Source organism: Bombus pyrosoma, linkage group LG15, assembly GCF_014825855.1.
Source record: "Bombus pyrosoma isolate SC7728 linkage group LG15, ASM1482585v1, whole genome shotgun sequence".
Lineage (NCBI taxonomy): Eukaryota > Metazoa > Arthropoda > Insecta > Hymenoptera > Apidae > Bombus > Bombus pyrosoma.
Window position 1 is genome coordinate 10,315,465 of NC_057784.1, and position 23,905 is coordinate 10,339,369.

The 23,905-nt window shown below is 38.7% G+C and overlaps 1 protein-coding gene across 4 annotated transcripts; it reads left to right on the forward strand.

Annotated features, from left to right (window-relative positions):
* Positions 1–3,535: 3,535 nt before the first annotated feature.
* LOC122575565 lies at positions 3,536–23,492 on the forward strand. Of its 4 annotated transcripts, none has more exons than XM_043744654.1 (11): positions 3,536–4,046; positions 7,676–7,869; positions 8,221–8,323; positions 8,531–8,657; positions 16,978–17,167; positions 17,755–17,872; positions 18,620–18,876; positions 20,080–20,358; positions 20,646–20,852; positions 21,302–21,436; positions 21,575–23,492. In XM_043744654.1, exons 3-11 carry the CDS (start codon positions 8,229–8,231, stop codon positions 21,712–21,714), a joined length of 1,548 nt encoding a protein of 515 aa, XP_043600589.1. In that variant the 5' UTR covers positions 3,536–4,046; positions 7,676–7,869; positions 8,221–8,228; the 3' UTR covers positions 21,715–23,492. The 4 variants fall into 4 exon arrangements, with proteins under 4 accessions (XP_043600589.1, XP_043600588.1, XP_043600587.1 ...); XM_043744653.1 differs by having other exon boundaries at positions 3,545–4,046; positions 8,150–8,323; positions 20,646–20,864; XM_043744652.1 differs by having other exon boundaries at positions 3,546–4,046; positions 8,224–8,323; positions 20,646–20,864.
* The last annotated feature ends 413 nt before the right edge of the window (positions 23,493–23,905 follow it).

Below are 23,905 nucleotides of genomic sequence, written 5' to 3' on the forward strand. Positions count from 1 at the left end.
AGAAGGTATGGAGCCGGTTTCAACGATGCGTTGGTTGCGTGTAGCTATTCAGGGCAGTTTCTGTCGCCGTGGAAGCACAAACATCGACGGGTCTGGCATACTAATAAGTCTGATCGCGCGTATTCGTCATCTCCATCATTTTTGCGTTCCTCTTTCCAGAATACCCGTCACCATTTGCAACGATATACGCTACTGGCCACAAGTATCACGAAATCTATTATTCTCGTGAATTCTCACTCTCATACAGATATTTTCAGACACTTTTTCACCCCGGTTCAGGCATTCCCTTTTGTGAAACGTGTACAAGCATCGACTGTGGTATCGATTAACGCTTAGCAGGCATAACCAAGCTCCCTACCGAGAACAATAGACCGTGTACTCGTATAAGTGACCGTTGCTTACAGAAGTTAATAACGTCGGACGACATTACCATGCATTTCCCTATCCTGTTTGCTGGCGTGGAAAAGGCGAACAAATCGGTGGGAAATTGTTTCGTGGGTAAATAAATCGGCTGGCTGGCCGACAGGTGCGAAATACCGGTTGCTACAAAACGTGTACACCCTTTGGTTCTTCCATTCGAAAAAGAAATATATCTTTTTGCTAGAAATATTCTTAAATTTACGACAAGATTCATGAATACGATTTATAAGATCATATATTGTATCTTTTAAATTGTGAGATTAGAACAAGTCGTCCCTAAATACATACATATGCATATGTATTAGTATCGATACTAGAACGAACAGAATTCTAGAGCACACTAGTTTGTTCTGGCATATCCTGCCACCTGTAATATGGTAAATTCAAGGGAAACTTTAAAACGACAAGGATCAAAAGATAATATCCATATCGTAACACTAAGGAAGTTTAGAAAATGTAAGATCCTATGCACGATATTAAATTTTCCAAAGCGACTAAATTCGATCTTGCAAAGAATTTATTGGTTATTGAAAATCGAAGGCGATAATTGAAAATTTTCACAAGCCATTGCAACTTTTGCTCGATCGATAAATCTGGCGACAGATCGACGTGGGTCAATTTAAAAAGTTGCCGACTCTACAGTTGACTAGAGCATCGGAGCGATCGACCTTATCTCCATAAAACGAGTCTATCGAAAGAAACTAGCCAGAAAGCTGAAACAAGCACACGATGAGCAAATTAGATTGTTTGTCACCGTTGAATCTCGCGGGGGGACAGCGAAATCATGAGGTTCGTATGGTACTCGCCTCTTGTCCCAGTTACTTTGGATGCCGACAAATCGTGGCAATTAGGCTTCTTCGAAACGAGGCTCTTGTTCATCGACTGTATCAATAACCAGTTGATAGACTTTCAGATCGATATTCGAAGAAGCTCCAATCAGGGAAAACATTTCGAAATATTCGTCCCGGCTCGAAAATATCACGGTACATGCGCAGACTAAGACAAATCTTAAAAATAATTAGAAAATTATCTAATTATCTTAAAATCTGACTCGAAGTTTAGAACTTTTCATCTAAAACCGATGAATCGTCCCCCTTCTAATAAATCTCTTCTCTTATAAATAGTTTCAACAAAATTGCGTCAATAGAAAATTATAATCAATTAACAATCTTTTTGGTAATTTAAATTAATTATCACATGGTATATGAAATCAGAAGATGTTCCGATATTTATAAATAGCAATGTGTAATCATATCGGTTTATCATTTTATCCCATTGAATCTCAATGGTATATGGCGTAAATTAGTTAAACTCGTAACATTTAATTTTTTTCATGAAACATTTAATATTTCTTGACTCAGATCATTTTGTAATCGAGTCGCAAGCATGAAATGTCATAAATGTCGACCGTGTAAAAGGCAACAGCGAATCTACGTATGTAATTATAATTATTAGCGATATCATTATGCCCATAGCGGGTTAATTTAAACTGGAAATACCAGAATTTCTGTGTTGAATTTCTCTGCAATCCGAGTTACCTGTCTCGTGCGCGATTCCATGCGAAACCATGACGCGCATTAATCGCTGTGGCTTGACCAGTCGTGTCGCGACACTGGTACCGTGCGATCGTTAAAAGCATTTACATTAATTATCCTATTACATCGCCGCTAGCAACCGGATATTTCATGAAAACTATCTTTAGACACGCAGTCTCTAGTCGTTTCGGTGCATCCGAAAGGTCGTTTACTCGCGCCTCGAACATAAACGAATATTTTATCCTACGCTTTAACTTGACTTTTTCACGAATCACTTTAAAGTCACCAATACATGTGTACAGGGTGCCACAAACTTCGCATACATATCTAACGACGATTTGAGAATGATAATCTGATTGGACAGTGTTACACACACGGAATTATTATATATTGTAATTATGTATACGTAGAATATTCTGTTTTCTTTGGTCTACCCGATTTTCTTCGAAAAAAGGAGCATTTGAATAAGATCTATTCGGACAACAGGTGTTGAGAAAATCGAGGTTCTACCAAAATTACAATTTACAATTTGCTTTTACGGATAAGTAGGAAGCACTGTTTTTAATTATTATTTTATCGCTAGTTCCTGCATTTTGATTAAATTCCAGTACTGATACTGCAACCCGATTTTTCCTTAACGACCGTTGATTATTCCATTTCATCGGATGTTGTTCGTCACGAAATTAAACGGCCAGTGTTCGAGCTAACGAAGTCTGACTCCATTGCGTGTCGGGAGAGTAAAAGGGAGCACGATGAATTGCTCTTCCAATCATCTCATTACGCGAGGTCTGCTTAGTTCTAGTCGCATCGAACCAGTCCAAGAACCCATCCTCCGTTTTATTTACGAGAATTTCACTGAAACTTGCAATCTGCCGTCGACCCCTGCTACGGACGAGCGAGAATTTCGCGAATTCAAGAAACGCGGCTAACTTAGAAATAGTTCCGTATAATCGTGAATGATCGAAAACAATGCAGCCGAAATCTTAAATTCTCTTTCTGATACTGAGAGCTCCAATTGCTCGCGTATTAATCGCAGGCTTTCTGGCCATTGTCGTCGATTGCTAGATTGCCGAGACACTTTACGAATTCTTCGATGACTCTCGACAAAGTTCGTGTCCAAAGTATATTACCATAGTTTATTTAGATCTTGGTTTACTTTCTAAGACTTAAATTCTATAATTTATAAAACTGGCTTATCATATATGGTAACACAGCATACACAAAATGTATAACTTCTACATACCACAGGATGTTATTAAATAATAATAATGATATTTCAAGTAAAAGCTATCTCATTTCTTTGACCAAATATCTCACGCGCTCTTGACAAGCAATCAGAAAGTTTTCGTGGTCTTACTCACGCAACCTTCTCCGTAATGACAGTCGTTATCTTCAACACAAAAAATGCCTCGTTAAACCCAAACCTTCGCGCAAACGAACTTCTCAGATAAAACTATAGTATTGTTCAAAAGTGACCGGACACTTCGTAATAAGTTATTTCTATGTCCCTTAGCAGGGAATTTAAAGTCGTGATTTACTAATTATTAATTCGTCGTTGATTTACGCACTTTGGTCAAATCCTGATATCCTTGCTTCGATCCAACCGCAATATCCAGATACTTATGAACGATGGTGTACCTCCATCCAACGAATCCTCCTTCATTCTTTTCGTTAAACATCGGCACCCTTTCGAAGGGAACGCTAAAAGCAGAGACACGAACGTAGGTCGTGAACTTCGTTACGCTTCGACGAAAGTTTCCCGGGACAGTGTCAATGTCTCTGGACAGGATATCCTCGGTGCTTCAGAGACTCGAGTGGCCGGCCATCGCGCGTTCTCTGTCTTCCACGAGGAAAAAGGATCCAGAACACGAACACCGCCCCCTCTGGGATCTTCTGACCCCACCTTCTGACCGGTTGTATAGTTGTCGTTGTCGGTCGCTAGGGTCGGAGTTCATTGTGCCACAAGTACATTCCGAGTGCCAGCGACGCCAATTGCTCGTTACGTAGCCAGTTGTGAATCGGTCTGTGAAAGAGCCACTGACGTCTCCCAACGCCTTCGACCTCTTTACAAAGTCTCCAGGATCCAACCTGGTGCGTCCTTCCTCGTTCTTTCACTGCACGCTACATTTCGATTCTTAATCAGTTTATCATACGACAAGGAAGATAGTGCACGAGTTGTGATGTGACAAAGGATCAGACTATCTTTACGTACGTTTTTCACGCATCAAAAATTTAGAATCACTCCCTTTTCACCTATGTCGAATTTTACGACAACTTTCGTATCAATGCTTCATCGGTCGAGTGCTTTTAGTACGAATTAAACTCCGCATGTTTATGCAAATTCATAGTTTTACGAACACTGTGTAAGTAGAGATACGTTTTATCTGTTAGATATTGCAAGGAGATATAAATATAGAAAACATTGGTTTGAATATTTAGGTATAACAGGCTTACCTTGGATATTCTATGTATTCCAGCTTTTCTTAAATTTTTAGTTTCTATGGAGCATTTACCGATACTAAACTTTTGATTAACAATATATAGTTGCCCGTGTAGTTTGTTGTTGATTGGAGTTTCGAATTGAAGTGCCTTCGTAGAATCGTTCCTTTGTGCTTGATAAATCGTGTTAACGGTTGATTCCCGTTCCACGGATGCAGATTCGTGGCGGAAACTATTAGGTGGAAGGAAGTTTCTCGAATCACCCTGAAAACTTGTGAGAGCTTTTCCAATTAATTCGTTCGCTCTAGCACCGCCTCGACTGTGTGAGATTTTAATTAACGCCGGTGAGCGCTTGATAAAAACTCCTGCACGATGAAAGACGAGCAACGGTTACATCATTAACCGATTTTTCGTCACACTGTCGAGTCCCACGTGCGATTGATTCAATGGATGTTCGCGTGTCATGTGCCCCACTGATGGGGTGGGATTTCCCATGGGAAACCGTGTGATGTTAGATTGTGTAAGACCTCTTTGGAATTCTTTGAATCTCGTTCGAAATTACGTACTGGAGCGTGAAGAAGGTAGAACTCCCAAGGCGGCATAATTGTGGATTCTTTGATGAAAATTAACGCGACTGTGCATGATGTAGAGCGAGGAATCGTTATTTTCCCATCGACCGTATACGGAAAGCCGTGAGAACGATTTCCATCAGGCAGATGCGTCAATAGCGTAATCTTAAAAAATGCACTGATTTTTGTAATGAACATTACTAATTTATATCCCACTCTGCACAGGACCCTCGATATATCTCTAATATTAATCTAATATTAATTATGGTCGTTGAAAAGCGTAAATTTCAATCACTGACCAACTTTACAATCTCACCGTATCGCCTCTACTAAGGACAAAATATACGTCTAGGTGGGCGAATCTGACCTTTATAGAAAACCGCGCTTTACAACTCGAACCCACGGACGTAACACCATAAAATCGCACCATGCAACGGTTGTCGTGGATCGTGCGACGCATTCTCTCTTTTGATCGCAACATGAAATTATTGAGCACGAAGAAAACGAATTGACTTGGGAGCACAGAGTTTAGTTTGCACGACTGTTTCGGACAGTGATTCGCCACGCCTTCGATACGTTTCGCCAACGAAATCGTCGATCACGTAACGCGTACCTCTGTACCTTCGCGACGAATCCAAACGAAACATCGGAATAAAGTTATTCCACGTCGTCGGGGCAATTTGTCGCGTATGCAGCGGGATAAGGACAACCGCTTTGGAATTTGCATTCCACGGTACAACGAACCACGTTGTGCCTGTGTTCTCTGTTGTAACGACGATCCACTTTCTATGATTTTTATTGACGACCAGACGGAGAAATGGAAAGTCGTTGAAGTTAATCGCGCGGTTGTTGATGGCGATTGCAATATGCGTAAGATTGATGCATATGAAATGACGTTTCCTTTTTGGCATAAAACTTATGCATATAGTATGTTTGTTATATAAAATATTTTGAAATATCATTAGCGCTATAGAAAAACACGACTGCCGTAATTATATTAGTAAAATTTGAAACCAATCTGAAAACGTATACCGTTGTTATAAGATATTTACTGCAAACGTACAATATACTTGGTAAAATATATATTAGCAAGCAGAAAGAGAGAATTCAAAAAGATATCGGCGGTGGTGAGTTAAAAATAGAATTTGGTCGACTATGATATCTCCGTAAACGAACAATATCGTAAGATTTCACCGTGCGAGATCTAATTTCCATTTGGAAGAAACGGACTAATTGGCTTTGAGTAGTTTGAGTTTCTTCTTCAAAGCCAAGGTTGAGAATGTAACGGGGATAATCGGATAATTAAGATCTTTCACGTTAATCCTCCACGAGATCTGAAATCTAGGTAGCTTCTCTACAAGCGAGATGATATCTCGTTTTCGGCTGAATTGTAAGCCTACTTGATTCATTCAGCGATGCAATCGCCTTCTCTTTTGACGCGGCGTTAGGCAAAGTATCAGCGAGGAATTTCTCACGGCGTTGACAGCAGAACTAACATCGAAAATATTTCTCCTGCGATCTTCCTATCCGATGTTCCAGCACTCGAGCGTGGAAAAAATTACAAGAGATTGAATTATAAACCACATGTGGCGACCGCCACGTTTCGAAGCCACCCAACCAAGAACGATAGAGCGTCAGTCGGTGACATTAGACGCGGTCGAAAGTGTAAGCTCGTCGCTTGTTGCGGTCTATGGCCACCATTATTGATTTCACGGTGTGCTCGTAACAGAAAACATACGTACAATTTGCGAGAATATTAGCCTTGGTATGGAAGATTCTGTGAACGAATCTTAAATCTACTCTTTATTGCGAAATTCTTGTCTTTAAAACTATAATTAATTAAGCAAAATTAAGTCTTTATATTCCATTGACGTTGTACCGATACTAACCATAGTGTGGATGAGTCTATGAATGAAATTTGAAACTATTTTTCACTACCAGTCCTCGTCGTCGAAAGTGTAATTAATTAAGAAAAATTAATTCCGTTGTTTCTTGTTTTATGCGGATGTTATACCGTGTACACGATGCGTTAATTATTTAAATTTCCTATCGGTGTTTGCGTAACTTTCTCGCGTTATTTCGTTTGACCCTAAATGACTTAAATATTTCGTCAGAGTCTCATTATTTACGTAGAGGCGTATGTTTATCGAATACGTTACTCGGTTGATTACCGTCCAGTAAATCGACCAATTGGAGCAACTTAACATTTCCTGTCGAGAAGAACGTCCTTTGAAAGAGATCGTTCGTCCCTCTTACGTCAAATATGGGCGACGCAATTTCCGCTAGCAACGTCTGAACGCAACGCTGCGCCATACCGTCTGTTTCTTTCCACTAGCCAATCTTCTATTTCCCATTCTCGATGTCTCTATATAAGAATCCAATTTATTACGGGAAAATATAGAATGTCCAATGACAAGAATTTGAATCCGGTGACCTTTTTTCGTTATTTATAAATGCTGAATTAATTCTTAAAATATTTCCCACATTTTTTCGGGACTCCTTGTATAATTTGCATTTCACGCAAAATGGAAACCGTAATCGGAAACTTATGGACACTCATTGAGCGTCTCAATGAATTTATGTAATTGGATCGATAGAAATTGCAAACAAGCGCAAGGAGTGTCGCGAAACGGTTTTCTCAGATCGTTAGAGACATCGACGCACGTAGCGTCTCTTGTTACCGATAGTAACGGGACACTTTTGCGTTTAAAGACCAGCCATTTACACCACTCGATACGTCGATCCATTTCCGGCGAAAGAATGACACGCAAGACGATGAATGCGCTATGTTCGTTCGATTTACGCCGACGTCCAGCCACATCATATACCGACGAATCTTTCTGAAATGGCTAACTGAACGTTCGCCTTGGTGTCCAGGCTTTCACTGCAAACAACCTTCGACAAAAGTGAGTACGGTAAATTGTCAAAATTTTGAATGTTAACTCTTTGCGTTCCGAGTTACATACATTGAACGTTTTATCACGGTTAGTGCATACTCGTTGCGTTTTACTTTTGCTAATACTTTGATTACATTCGAAGGCCATTCGTGATTTGCTTACAATTATAAAGATATATATTCAAGATCTAGATTTTTGTGACAACAAAATTTTATTTTCTATTGAATCAAATTTTTATTGAAAACAATTGATTTTATGCGCCAAGTATATGCAACGAAATGTAATGCAGAATCGAGCACCATGTAGCGAAAGAATAACGGCGGAATAGGCTGAGAATTGTAGTGGAGGGAAATTTGTTAGCAGCTGAAATGAGCGGTTCCAGGATCTGGCAGTTGGTCCTGTTCCTGATTGTATCCTCTTCGAGGGTATTCTCAGCGGACAACGTGTGTTCGAGGATGGAAAAGTAAGTATTTTCTAATTCTCTGATATATAATAATGAAAATGTTCGATAAACGAAACATTCTGAATGCAGAGATTAAGCACGAGCCTTGACAGTAACCCAGAGTTCGTAATTTAACACGCGGTCACTCGGTCCCGTGACACGCTACCGGTGTTCTCCCGATAAGGAAATCACGCGATAGACAGATACTTAATTGATCAAACATTGCAGCTATACGATCACTTCGATGGAAACGTACACGGAACCGGTTGTCGTGAACACGTTCACTTGGTGCCTGCAGATTCCACCCAGATGTCCGAAGACACGAACAGAGATGAGGCAACGATACCGCGTGAAGGTAAGCAGATTTTCTTCCTTAATTTTTGTTTCGTTCGGATTTCTCGATAACCGCTGTACTTCTTTTAACTTGTCAGGCTCAGAGTGTTTTATTGTACGTTTATTGATTTATTCGTCTGTTTAACGCTATAAAACGCCATTCGATGAAATGATTTCGAGCACTTGAGTTAGATAGAAAGCAATTAATTACGTCCGATAAAAATGCTAATTTTATAAAAGATTTTAATTAAGCGCGCGCCTCTTAACCAGAAACATCCGTAGTCTGTTAATATCAATAGCACCTTTTGATAAACGTCGAGAAGAGATTGTAAGTTTCGTCAGCTCGTATCTCGCCGGAAACTCTTACGAAAAAGCATTCCTCCTGCATTCGAGCACGAGGAGAGAAAAGACCAGAATGACCCGAGAAATTTGCAATAAATCCACCAATGAGTATGTAGTGTTGCCCGTTACACGGAGCAATAAAAGCACAGTGGCAAGTCTTCCGCCTCTCTTGTTTCGATTCCTCCCTTGCTCTCACGGTGGATAAGACCGTGCGAGTTAATTACAGGGAAAGCGAGTGTCTTGTGATGTCTAATGAAACGTCTGAAAATGGCATTGTGAGCGCAAGAATCGAAAGATGTGTCTGGACCGAGCCTCTTGCGTCGTTCAAGTTGCGTGAAAAAAGGAACTTGCCATTGCAGACGGAAATAAGAAAGAATTTACATATTGGCGCGATAACGAATCACAGCGAAATGCAAGCAACGTTCTTCCGATGTCGTTTTCACACGATTGACCAAAGCACGACGAAAATTTCTTGTAAGGTATTCTGTAAGAAACGTTCACCGACGCTCGTTTTTCCAAGTAGCGCTTAGAACGTGAAATATATTGTTTCGAGTGTCGTTACGTAGGAATAGCGTTCATTTAACCGAGTCGTTTAACCGTTTCCTGTTTAACGTTTGAAACATACACCGACGAGCTAACGTGGAAATTAGAAACCGTTAACGAACGTGTAGTGTTGCGTGCGATTTATTAAAATACATCGTAGGATTTTTATACGCGAACAGTTACAAGAAAGAACGCGCAGTTGCACAACCAGTCAAACAGTTTCACACTTCTTATCTCTTACAATGTAAGACGTTAATTACCGTTAAAGTAAAAAGTTTCTAAAATTAGTGATATCTAACTTCGATCTTGTGAAAATGATATCGCTTTCCTTATTTCTCTCTGGGACGTAGCTATTGTTGAAGAATCAGGTATTTTTCTGGCGTAATTAACATCGTGTTATGTCTTCGCGCTATTTTACATTCACACCTCGTGTTCTACCGTGCAGTTTATTCCTTCCTTTTGTCTTTCGTTCATTTAAATTGTTTCCTTTCTTCCTTAAATCTCTTTTCTCCTTTTTTAATTAAATAACATTTTATGGCAGTGTACGAGTCTTGGAAGGTAAATTGTCAACTGCATCTTTTTATCCTCGTGTCTCGCTATCCAATCTTGCCATAGGTAGCGATGTATTTTTACGAATCACTAAAATTGACTTAGGGGGTGAAACAATTTAGGTCTTACCCCTCTATTTGCATTTATAAAAATATGAATTTACATAAATATCCGCATTCTAGTCGTCATTATTTTATCCTTTTCAATTCACATTGATCATTATGGCTTCTGAGCAACGGATTTAACATTATTAAAGGAATTGAGTAGAAAGTGTATCAGCGTTACGTTAAGTGGAACGATTCGATGGATTTTGCAACACGTGACACGCGTTCACGTTGGGATCCGAACAAAAAGACACCGGTCGTGAGTACTCGTACAATTTTTTGCGGTTGAAGTGCCATTCCTGGCCATTTTATACCATACTCGCCATACTCCGGTCGATAATTACCATATACCAGCAAGCTAATTATCATCGAGCCACGATTAATCAATTAAACTGTGATCCACGCGGTGTTTCCTATTTATCTCGCAATGGATCAAGATTCCGACAATGATTTCGGTAGCCAGCTAATATCCTCGATCGAAACCCGTTACACGATCTTACGCAACAATTTGCGTCCACATGTGGAGCAACTGCTGGCGGAAGAAAGTGAGCGCGGTGGTTAATGCAAATGTGGTGGAACCGTAGAAAAAAAGCACTTCTCTGTTTCTCTGCATCAATCGGAGATGTATATTTGCTGAAAGAGACACTCTGAGGACATAAATTAACTCTGCTGCATTCTTCTTGCCATTTTCTTCTCGATCCAGTGCTTTTTTTCTTTCCTTTCCTTTTTTTTTATTAAAACGATTTTTAAGTTTAAAGAAAACATGAAAGAATTTTTGTTTCAATTTTATGCTAAGGAAAATTTTTCTCAAAACGTTAGAAGCCTTTTTACTTGCAAAGACTAGAGCGAAAGAAATCGTATTTAAAATAGGGCGGTACATCAATATGATTGCAAAAAGAGAAGACTGTCAAGTTTCTCAGTACACAATTCATTTCATCGATTTATTTACTGCTAATTATTAATTCGTCTTTAATTTGCTATATCAGTGTGCTATCGCTACAAATCTATCGAAGTAAAATTATTTTTTCGACCATGACCAATTTTACGATCTCACAATATCTCTTCTACCAACAGTACCTACAACAAAATGATCAGACAGCGTAACTCTTTCGCAAGGAAACGTCGGTGTTCCGATTGTTTCCTATCGATGTCGAATAAACTTGGACACACAGTACCCTTCTAACTTATGTCCGAAACTTTCTCCAAAGAGAATCGAAAGACACGAATAAGGGGGTAACTTCTCGATCGGATCGAGAGCCGAGCAACTGTTTCGAGCTCAGCTCGTGCGTGTACACGCAGTTAGCCGATGATCGAAATAACAAATTTCCGGAAGAGAAAAGGGGCCTCGTCTAAATTCCTCGGTTTCGCAATCGACCAAGCGCATTAAACTCAAGAACAGCTGCTCTGGAATGGAAAATCGTGAAGAACACGCGCCCACGAGAACACTTTCGTACAGCGCATTCCATGCGTAGGTGTACGTAGTTGTTCAACTTTTTTGTCCGATAAACAGATCGCTGCGACGCCTTGATATCCATCCCACTCTTTCAAATCATTGTTCTATATTTGTCGCTGATGTTACTTAATTCGAATCTAAACGCAGCTCCGGAGAAATCTTCGTAGTTGAGTTGTTTTAAGTAGAATGACAGAGGAGAAGGGTCGAAACGCTTAAGAATATTCTTGTCAAATCAAAATGAAAATCGACTACAGCGTCGTTCTGAAACCAATATAAAACCAAGAAAAAATGGCAGTTTCGTAGGAATTTCATAGAAACTACGGACAAATAACGATTTTATAGAACTTGCATCGAGAACGGAAGAAAAAATATCATTTTTATAGAACGTCAATAGAAACACGAAACGTGTACATTAGCGTAGACGAGAGACACGCAGTCGCGGTGCGATGCCAACAATGAGAGCGTATCCCCATGAGAAAAAGATGAAGCATCGAACGTTCGGTATATATAGCACGTTACCCAAGTCTCTCACGGCTAGAGTGGCGTTTAATATTTATTACGTAGGAACATCGAGCAGTGTTTTGCTCCGTACTACACGAACGGTTGCATAACAGAAGCGTAGAGAAAGATACAGCGGCTCGTAGAATTATTAGGTTGAGTCGTAGGCTCGTTTACATTTTGCTAAATAAATGCGATGAAACGTAATCCGATCAAGCAGTACATTTAAATACGTTGTAGGCGTATTTTTGTAAATCTGTTTAGTAAGAAGCTTTTAAATATATACGTTAAAATAGGTTGTAAGCGAGACAGCTGTAAGTATTTCATTCTGCAAGTATTTCAGCTGCAAGTAATCCATTTCAAAAATTGTTCGTTTCTAGATTTGATAATCCTTGTAAATCTAAGATAACGAAAGAAAATTAAAAACCTTGTGAAAGTACATTCGATCGTATCAAGTGCGAATCACTTCATTTGATCGAATATACGAGGATTAAAATCTTATTCCGGAAGAAATATTTAACAATAACGATAGGAAGAAATAAAGTAAGGAGAAAGAGCGCCGAATTTAGCATTGAAACACGCGGATATTAATCAGAATGATAGCAGTTAGGTAATCTCGGAGATAGTAGTAATGGGAAGCATTGGTAAGACAATGCGGGTAGGCCTTGAACGCTTTTCAAAGTAGATCTAGACGTTCGTAAACGACGTGCTATGATACGAGTGACGTGTAAATATATAACAAGAAACTTCAGTAGCTTTTTTCGAAAGTGACTAGGATGTCCTAGAAAAATGGAGCGATGTAAAGGATCGGATGTGAAAACGAGGTTCAAAAGGAAGGGGAGAAACGCGAGATAGGATTGGTGTAAAGAAAACGGACACGGAGCTGACGTTCGACATCTCGAGGTCGTCTGATGTTTTCTGACGAGCAGCAAAGCAAGAAAAAGAAAAACAGCGGTTCCGTTAATTACACAATTTTTAAACCATTAAGTGGAACATTTATTAGTTGGAATTTAAATCTACTTCTTGCGGAACGTCTACAATTGCTAGGCATCGAATTAGGATCACGTCTATCGTAGGTGGAAAATTCACTTTTCTAACTACGACATATCATATAGCGGAAGATAAAAGTATGGTTCGTTATAGAAGGAAAGAGGAAAATATATTTTCTATATTATTAAACGAGATATGTAGACAATCGGGTATATATAGCAATTATTTCATTTATTTATATCAATTATGGTCGATTATTTCATAGCCAGACAATTCGCTCAACTTGAATGCCAGTGAAAATATCTAGAGTTTAATTAAACCACATGTGCGCTCATCGTCATACTAAATGCATTAGTTATGCAATTTACAAAATGCCGATGACAAAAATTCGGAATGTTTAACGTAACAATGACAGCGGAAAACATATAAGATCGTAGAAAATAGTCGAAAGCAATTATTTGGTAGGATTATAAAGAAGAAGAGACAGCTGTTACGTAAACAGATCCGTCCGTGCTACTTTCTGTTACAACTACCACATCGTAAATATTGTCACAATTGCCGTGTCGTGATTATTAATCACGCTAATTCTATCTTGTCGTAATTAATTCTTTCCGTCGATCGATTCCTGTCAACTTGTTGCGCAACACAATTAAGCAAAACGTTTTCTACAAGTTGTCAGCTGTAAAGAAGAAAACATACGTAAAACCCTCAATTAACTAATCCACGCGGTATAATTTAATAATATATGTCTTACATAATGGAATACAGTAAAACGTTAATAGAATTTTACAGGATTTGGATTATGTGCGCAGGATATACTTTAAGTGATATTAAAGGAAATACAGTCAGTGAGAAAAGTATTCTGTCGACTAAATATTTCACATTCAGTTTCTAAAATATGCAATTTAGAGGCTTTAAAAGCAGAGAATGAAATAAGTCGCGTCAAAAACTTCAGTTCCACAATACACGATACGCGTATTCGTAAAATCATTCTATAGCCAATATATAAATACTTTTGGTGCCATTAATTGATAGCTACCAAATGACAGAAAAGTAAGGCAAGTGAATATATTGTAATATAAGCCAACTTAAGAAGGATCTTTTAAACTGATAGAAAGACTTCAGATTCAAGTTTAATGCAAGCGTCGAATCAAATACTTTTGTAAATCTCTGTGCAGAGAAACTTAAGAGGCCTAGAACGTCTGCTTATGGTTTTTACAACTAGCTTCGTGAAAAGACACGAATTAGAAGGAACGAAACACGCGATATCTTAGTAAGTACGTAAAACTTTCAAGAAAGACGGAAATCTCGCAACGAGGATTACGTGCATTGACTTTATGCATGAGATCGACTCGTACGAATGATCTATGTCAGTCTATGAAAACCGACTGATTATTTATCGATTCGTGGAATTGTCAGATTAAATCTATTCCGATCGTTGAAAAGCCGAACCACGGTCTGAACGGAGTATTTACGTGTAACGAACTTTGATCGATGTCGAAAGACTCATCAGAATCGTAAAATGACGTCGTTAATTGACACATTAAGAACCATTTCCTGGTAGAATTTCAAATTACACATTTTATCGTAATAGCGTGACTTCGTTAACGTCCGGTATATCTTCCTGGCGCTATCATTAGTTATTTATTATTCAATCGAGGATGACTTCTGATCACTTCTTACGACCAATACTTAATCCAATCTTTCCGACTCTATCTAGTCTCGTCGAAACGAAACTCGTTTCGGATGTGCAGAATGCTATAGTCATCAGGTTGAGGACGATTATGCAGATTCAGGTTTTCATAAATACGACCAAAAGAAATGGAACTTAAACAAGAACTCGTTTCATTCGATGAATATTATACAATTTAGATATTTTGTATATTTTTTAATTCATACGCTACGCTTCGTAACAGTAAAACCATTCTAAAATTTGCAATCTTTATATGTCGTAGTTAACGTAGCAAGAAATGACATGTTTCGAAACATATTAGGAAACGATATTTCCTAAAATATGTAGATTCGACGCAAGATGAACGGTAAACGATATCGAGTTTTCCCCGACTTATTAACGCGCAATAGCCGATGTTAAAAAGCTGTAAAACGTTCTTTTGCGTAATGAATCTGTAGTTTGAACAAACAGATACTAATTACAACATTGTATCAAATCGATGGCGTCATTTATGGACATTAATCGACCTTATCTTTCACAACGATCTGCAAAACCATCGATAGTTTCATTGAATGCGAATCGCGTGAATTCCCTCCCGGAAGAAATGTAATAAGCATAAATTGACTTCGAACGATAACGTTTGACATGCAAAAATATCAAACGAGCGATCTACCGCTTCGTTGCTTCATCGGTACTTGGACGAGAAGCGATGTTTTCTTCGTTTGCCAATGAACATCCCGATTAAAAGATACACTGACATTTGAAACTGGTCGATCTACCAGTCTCTGACCAGTCGTATATAAATCGTGAGCACTTAACGAAGAAGGGAAATTTGGTTATTAAAATTGGCGGGCATGTAACAAAAACGATCTTGGTCCATGTTTGACTTTCTCTAGTTCCATGCTTAAATGAAATAACTGTTAATCGAAAAATATAATTAAGGTTTGATACATTTCCATCTTTCTTAGACAAATTATGTGTCTCTGCAATTACATCTAGAGATTGGCTCACGAAAGTATTTGCATACATTTACCATAGAAAACTTTTATACGTTAAATTAATAAAAATAAATTAATTAATTATATACGTTAAATTAAACATTTTGACACATTAATGCTGCAATATGACACGACTATCGTGAGTATATTGGTCAAATTTGAAACCAATCGGGAAATGTATATAGAAGATATACCATGCTACCAGATTAGTCCTTTCAATTATTTCATATTAAAATAATTCTTCTTGATTATCGCGTGACGTAAAAATCAGAAATCTAACAAAAATGGACCGATCACTCTTCTCTGGGTAGTGAAGTCTCCAAATGAAGTATTCGTGGAAATTAGTTTCATGCTCGGGACTATTACTTTCATTCGTCGGTATAGCAAAGTAAGAAGGAAAGGTAAAAAGAAAGAGAAGCGTGTAATTTATAGACGTGGACTTTGGTTTTCTCGCGCGTATCCACTTACAATGTATTACGAACGAAACCTATACACGCTTGCACGCGCCAACATTTTCCTCTTGCCTTTGTTCTGCAATTGCTCTGCTTTCCTTATCGACGATTGGGATCTCGTTTCAGGGACTGGCTGGGAAAAATGGGATCTTTTCCAAAGATCCAGTAGCCACGTTGCCAGAACAGCTTCGTTCGATGGCTTAGGCGGCCTGGTTTTTGTTCTTTTATCGTTTTTCCAACTACAGTATCATCCGGAGCTAGACGTTTATTGAATCTACTATTCTATTACTCCATTTGAATAAATCGCATGTTTATCTGCAGTAATAATTAGGAAAACCGAAGCAGATTCTCCCAAGGGTTACCGATAATGTCACGATGAGTTAAAGTATCTCAATTAAAGAAACTATCGTATTCGTAAAGTTTATTAAAAGATTTAAACTTTATTAAAAGACTTTGGCGGATAACTACATGCCATTATATTTGTATAACGATGTATCGCGTATGTTCTAATAAGTATTAAGATTAACGAACTGTTTATAACCTGATTTCTCTTTGCGTACGAGAAAAAGAATTCTTATCACTTACGCTTCGCCATTCTAATGGAAAAAACCAATAGCTAATAACTGTTATAAACGAATTACTCAGCGATGGAATAATAGCGCAATAATAAAATGAACGTAAAATATGTCGTTTTTTAAGTCATGTAGCATTATAGATGTTTAACAGAGATTTTGTTCGCAGACTGAGTCAAAGACCAGGATTATAAAGGAATGCTGTGAAGGCTACAAAACGATCTCATCCAATAACGAGGAGACATCGCCTTCAGGCATCAAATGTGTGCCTGTTTGTGAAAAATGCCCGTCGGGGATTTGTACCTCGCCAAATCAGTGCCACTGTATTCCCGGCTATGAGGATGACAACTGCAATACCGGTGAATCTATTTTGTTCCTCTGTTATTTCAAATCTACATATTTGGTATATCGTGTATCGTATATCGATCAGAAATTAAAGATATTAAAATATTCCTTTGCTTCCGTGGAAAAAAAAAGAAAAAGAAAGGAAAAAGAATGAAGAAGAATGTGTTGCGAGCCCTTCAATTGCAATCGCGTATTTCTTGCTAACACGGACAAGCGGTCGCTTCGCAGAACTCGAAATGAACAAACTACGAAAGTCCGCAATAGGGCGGATATATTTCACGCTCGATGAAACAGGCCGACCTTCCGTAGTCGTAAGAACGCGTGCGAGCAGCGAATAATTTTCACCTAGCCGGTGTTACGATTCTGAAATCGGTGATTCGATACTCGGCCGTGTTCTCCCCGCTCTCTTTCACGTCGTGCACGCGTCAAGGTATCGGTTACTCGAGAAAACGGAAAAGTAACGACCAGGTGGTTGATTCATTCGTTGTACCATTAGTTGGAGCTATGGGGAGAAAATGTAAGAAAAAAATGCGCAAACTTCACAGTTTAATCGATAATTACATCACGATTCGCGAGAGAATCCGCTTTGTTTTATTCGCAGTATGTCCACCGGGCACGTGGGGCTTGGAGTGCAAAGAGAAATGCAACTGTACCGAGAGTGTACCTTGCAATCCCGTAAATGGACACTGCATTTGTCCGCCAGGATTACGTGCAGAAATGTAAGATCATCTATATATATATACATACGTCATCGCTTTGCTAGAACAGTGACAGCATTCGAAAGTCGTTGATTTTGAATTACGCTAGAATCTGCCATGTTCAAATAGAGAGGCAGAAATGTTCGAACGATGGAACTTTCCCATGATATTTTATTTCTTCAAATAGAGATCGAGGAGATTCTCAGTTTGTTTTAATATCTATGAACCGTACGATCTTTTGCCCACTAAACTGCATAAATTTTCGGCGTGACGAGGTACATCCTCGTCAATCCTTTCGCTCGATTCATACGAAAATGTATTTTTGGTAATTGTGTCACTCTTTTAGCAAACAGACGACAGAAAAATTTGTCCACGTGAAATACGTGATCGAAGAAAGAGCGCGGACTGACAGTGGAATGTGATCTGGGTTAAAGGAACATCGTTGCTTAGTTAGATTCCTCTCGATAATTGGCGTTGCTACAGTTACTGCACGCTTCGTGTAACAATCGCGCGATTAATAAGAACTAAAATAGATTCTTCAAAGAATAGCGACGTTAAAAAGCAAAGAAGAAAAAAGATTATGATTCATGGTGACTAGGTTGACTCAACAAGTTCTATCGATTTCTACGCGTCGTGTTTATCGTAGAATTACACGAACATGCTGTACAACCTGTTGATTGAAACACAGCCTAATAAGTGCTCCAATAATGCATACCGTGACACACGCTTACTTCGCGTGGCATACGTAATTGCGGTTTTCACCTCCAGGTGCAATGAGCCGTGTCCAAGCGGTCGCTGGGGACCTGGATGTGCGTTTCTATGCGACTGCAAGGATTCGACCGGCGAATGTCATCCAGAAACAGGTCGATGCATTCGTGATGATCTGGATAACACGGTCTTCGTGGAGAACAGCAGCTATTCCCGAAACGCGGACGAGGAAAACAGCGTTACCGTGAATTTCACGATCGTTCAACTTGATAGAGAGAGTTCGCGAATTTTGGAAACGGCAGAAACTACCACGGAAGGTAATAAATGACAGTTTATGCGTTTATGGAGAAGTTATAGCTGCAAGAAAGCACAAAACACATACACACATATATATACGTATATGTCGGAGATGAAAGGACATCGAGGCCTTTCTTTTGGAGTGATTGAGAAAACCCCCAATATCCCAGCCCGGACTTTTATTGTAGCTACCCTTAAGCAATAAAAATAGGAAACAGTTGTAAGACGCCAATTCGATTATGTGTACTCAGAGTTTATGACGATGGGCTTGGGCTCCAGGTGACATAACGAATCGCCGAACGTAGCCGCGGTCACGGGACGGACATGTAACAACAGAGGTATGGAATAATTATGCAGCTCTCCTTAAAAACAAAGATTGATTCGAGAGGTGGGGAGAAGACCATATAAGGGCAGTTCCATTTGTACGGTTAGTTAGTTAGTTATCGAGAAAGTTATGGAGTTAGTTATTGAGAGAGTCATTACGACTGGTACGTCGAGTCACACCAGGATCGTTTATCAGATCGTATTCGTCTTCCCGTGGCCGTGGATTCGTATCGAACCTAAATTCATTGTCATCGACCTCTCGTTTGTCCGATTGCCGTCATTACCTGTAACCTCTTGTAATCATCACCTCGGTACCAATAACGATCAGCTAGAATACATAATCACGATGGTCAATTCGAGTGAAGGTTCATCAGACGCCCATACTTCCAATCCTTCTCCGACATATATTACATTCAAAATAAAAGTATACCACTGTTTACAGAAACATTCGTGCTACAGTAGTAAATAGATTGCGAATATTTATGCAAATTCATGTTTTTATAAATATAAGAATATTGTAAGAATAATATACAGCTAATTGATGTATAACATAAGAATTAATTATAAGAATATTTAAAGATGATATTTAGTCAGGAAATCGTTTTACTTACTAAATATTCTAATATCTTTCGAATATTGTATATGTGTTTTCCGTGCATTTTTGTACCTCGAAATTTACCAAAAAATTTCGCAGTCTAGTAGTAAATAAGACGATGCGTTAGATATTTATTCACGTGATGCAACCGTTAGTCGAAAGTCGCGATCCTAAATACACAGCACGTCGAGCAAATATCTTGACTTTGAATAAGAGGAGATTGATGGCAAATAGATTTATATAATTTATGTAATAATCGTTGTTCCATTTGACGAATTGTTGGACGATATGCACGAAATACTAGCCACGGCGGATAATCCTAGTAAAACAACGAGCCCGGAAACTACCAACGTCTCGACTACGGATGAGAAGAAAATTAGGACACAAGCTCGCGAGGACGGAAACTCGAGCACCGCCAAGCCTGTCATCGTTTGGGTTTCCGTACCGGAACGGAGGGGCAACCTGGACAGGGATCGAGGGAAATTCGCGATGAAAAACTCGTTTGCGAGACACGTCGATGATAACATTAATCTGCAGGATATCGGTCCGCCTAAAATCGATTACGTCAAAAATATACATAAAGGTAATATACATAAAGATTTTAAGTGGAATCTCGTATTTTTCACTAAATTAGTTGACGCAGCTCGCCATTCTGTATGAGAACATGACGAATAATTTATATCAAACACTTGTTAGTGTGGGATATATTTTAATTTTGAATATTAAATGCTAACCACAAGTGCGATTATATAATTCTCAAGAGTTTCATCTGGAATCTAAGCTCGCGATCACTGTCTTTTATTAATCGTCATTATGAAAAATATAAATTTACGCAGACATCCGCAGTCTAATAGTAATAACTTCGAACAGACGTTCAACCGGCCCCAATTTCCATGGACATCGCCCTAATCGTGATAGCATCGATCGTATCACTGGGTCTGACCTCGGTAACAGTGGTGATGGTTCTCCACATGCGTTCGAAGCTATTGGAAGCAACAAGAATCTCGATCTACGAAGAAGGGAAGACGAAGAACCAAGAAAATTCAAGCGCAACGAAAATCTCATCGATAGTCACCGGTACTCTTCCCCGTGAGTGCTATATGTCTCGAAAAATCCTGCTTTTTCATATCTGGGTGAAGTCTACGTGTCCTTGACCTCGATTTCGTCCACGTAATTTTACCTCGATGACCATCTTGAAGTACTCTCTTCAAGCGTGGATTATTCGAGGAGAATTAAAACGGTATCCGGTAACGCGTTTTCCCTTTTTCTCCAAGGCCACTGCATTCGATTCCTCACTCATGGTGGTGTAACATACGCTGTTACTTCGATGGTCGAAAAAATCAAATTTTATAAAAGGAAAGACCGTAAGACTAAAGGGTGAATCAAGTAATCGAGCAAACGCTTCGAAAGCTTTAGCTTCTTTTTTCATTCGTCTTCTGGAAAACAAATTTACTCGATAAACAAGCTTCTACTTAAATTAAAAGCTATTTAATCATAGACATATTCTATGTATGATTCTATCGTAGAAACCCCAATTCGCCTGGTACCACTGTTTGCTCCAGAGTCTATAGCGATGCCATCGATGACTAACAACGATCTCACGAGCAATTATGCCAATGGAGCTGCCACGATCGGTCTCCGTATATCTGGCAATTTGCATGGTGAGCATATATACGTTTCCTTCTACGAAGATTCATTCGCCGTTCCTTCTCCAGAATCTACTATTCATCCTATTACTATTCGCTATATTACTATTTCCTTTATTTCATAATTCTTTGTTTTTATTTTACATTTCCTAGGTCTTCTGCAAGAGGATCATTACGATCGACCATCAGCGACGCGGTTTCACCTGCAAAGCGATTTCGACTCGAACACGGAACACGTTTACGACGAAATTCCTTTACAATCGAGTCCCTTGAATTTTCGTAAAAACACGTGATTGAAAAATAACGTCGAATTAGAAAAAAAACAACGCTTTGGATAGAAAACCGTAGCTAGAAATCACTCTGATGCGTGAAAGAGTAAAGGGGAAATTTACGAGGGATCGAATAGCTCAATTAGTGACACGTTTAATCAAAAAAATCTCTATTCGTAGAAAGAAGACGGGAAAAGGCGAATTAAGTATGATGAACGCGCGACCCAAAGTAGAACTAACAATAGGCCGCATTCTGAATAGAAAATCCCAAACGTCTGGTTAAGAATTTCTCTATTATTCCGAACATCAAAGAAGAAATCTATGAAGAACCAGTAGTTCGACTAGTTTCGCATTTAGTTAGAAAAATTGTTAAATATTTGAGGAACAAAAACGAAACGAAAGTGAATAAAGTGTCAGGGACGTTTATGTGCAGTTGTTCAAGAGTCACGCTCACGTGCGATTCCGGAGGCGGATGTGAGCTAGCCAGCGCGTCTACGGGACGAAGAAAAATCCAACTGGACTGGTTTCCGACCTTACGCAGCCTCGTCTGAACGTGAGCAAGGCTGAACGTGATTGCAATCGGTTCTCGATCAGGCAGAAAACCGTTCGTGGCACCGATTAAATTATTCGCTACGGGGCGTGTACCCACAAGGAGACTTTTCCTCAAACTCGTTCGCGTCAATCGGCGACCATCTAAAACTCTTTGAACGCGTTTACGTCAGCCATGAACGCACTTGCACGCAATTCGATTAATCCAAACGTCACAAAGGGAAATTTTACGTTAAATAATTTTCTTTTAAATAATTTTTAAGCGAAACGATATATCTTGTAACATAACATGTAACATATCGTGCGGATTGCAACGTTTTTATATTTAGTATACGAACGATTAAGTATATTTATTATATGGAATTTTCTCGTTTTTTTATTTCGTATAATAAATAGAAAAACAGGAGAAATCTATATTGCAACGTATACAAGATATGCATATATCTATGCCGCGTAAATGTAACTTAGAAAATAAGGAAACGTAAAATATCTGCGCGTGTCAGAACTGATCCAACTTTTGCCATTGGAGGCTTCAAAATGTACGAAGTAATTTAACCCGCGTTTCTCAAGGATATGTTATCGATTTAGACGAAACGAACATTATCGTAGATGTAAATAAGTGTTTTGTAAGTGTTAAAGCCATGGGTAAATCCAAAGATTTCGAGATTCAACCAAAGAGCTTGCTTTAAACGTAATCCAAAGTTTACGTTTAAGATTTGTCTAGCAACATCTCAATTACATTTATATCTTCGCTTATGCGCTGACATCATCGATAATAATAGATTCATTTCGAATCCGTGTCAGGCGTTTAACGAACGTCGTAGTGACGTTCGGTAAAAAGAGAAAATATCGAAATAGATAAGTCGTAATTAGGATAGAGCTTGCGTAATCGTATTTGTATCAGCGTGTCCAATTCTTCAACCACGCGTTACCACGATAAAACAATATTCTCGTAATCTTTGCATTCGTCGTAATCTGGACGATTTCTCATTAAATTCCCGGGAATTTCATGGTTTTATTGACCTTGACATATGTTGTCAAAGTCAACTTTCTCATTAATTTCGTTTGTACATATAGTCATCGCGCATCTTTTGTTTCGATTTTAGTATAAACATGTACACAAAAATATTTTTTACGATTGCATCGACTTTAGATTACGTAATACCGAAAAATTCAATTGTAAGGCTATCACGAAACTATCGCAGATGAAATAAAAATTTTCCTACATGGACAATTGATATCGGATTAATAAAGTGTGCTCCTTTTTTATATAATTACCATTCTTGCTCCTGATCAATTACGGTGGATCGTTTACGAATTATCACAACACGAGTCATAACATCCATTTTATCGTACTTTAAATAGGACAGCATCATACCGTCTCTCCCGCTTACTCGTTTTATCTCGTTCGTGCACTGCATCCTCTTTAAAGCAACAGTATCGATGGATTATATAAACTGGCAATATACGAGCTTCACGCGTTGTTCGTATACAGTGGCTGACGAAAGTAATCAAGTACTTGTAGACACCTTTTATGAATATATTATGCTTGTTATACGAAAAACATAATGATAATAAAAAGCGTACAACTTGAAAACTTTATTAACATTATAACGAGGCTGGACTATGTGATTTTAAAAAGCGAGTTACAAATAAATCTAAAAAT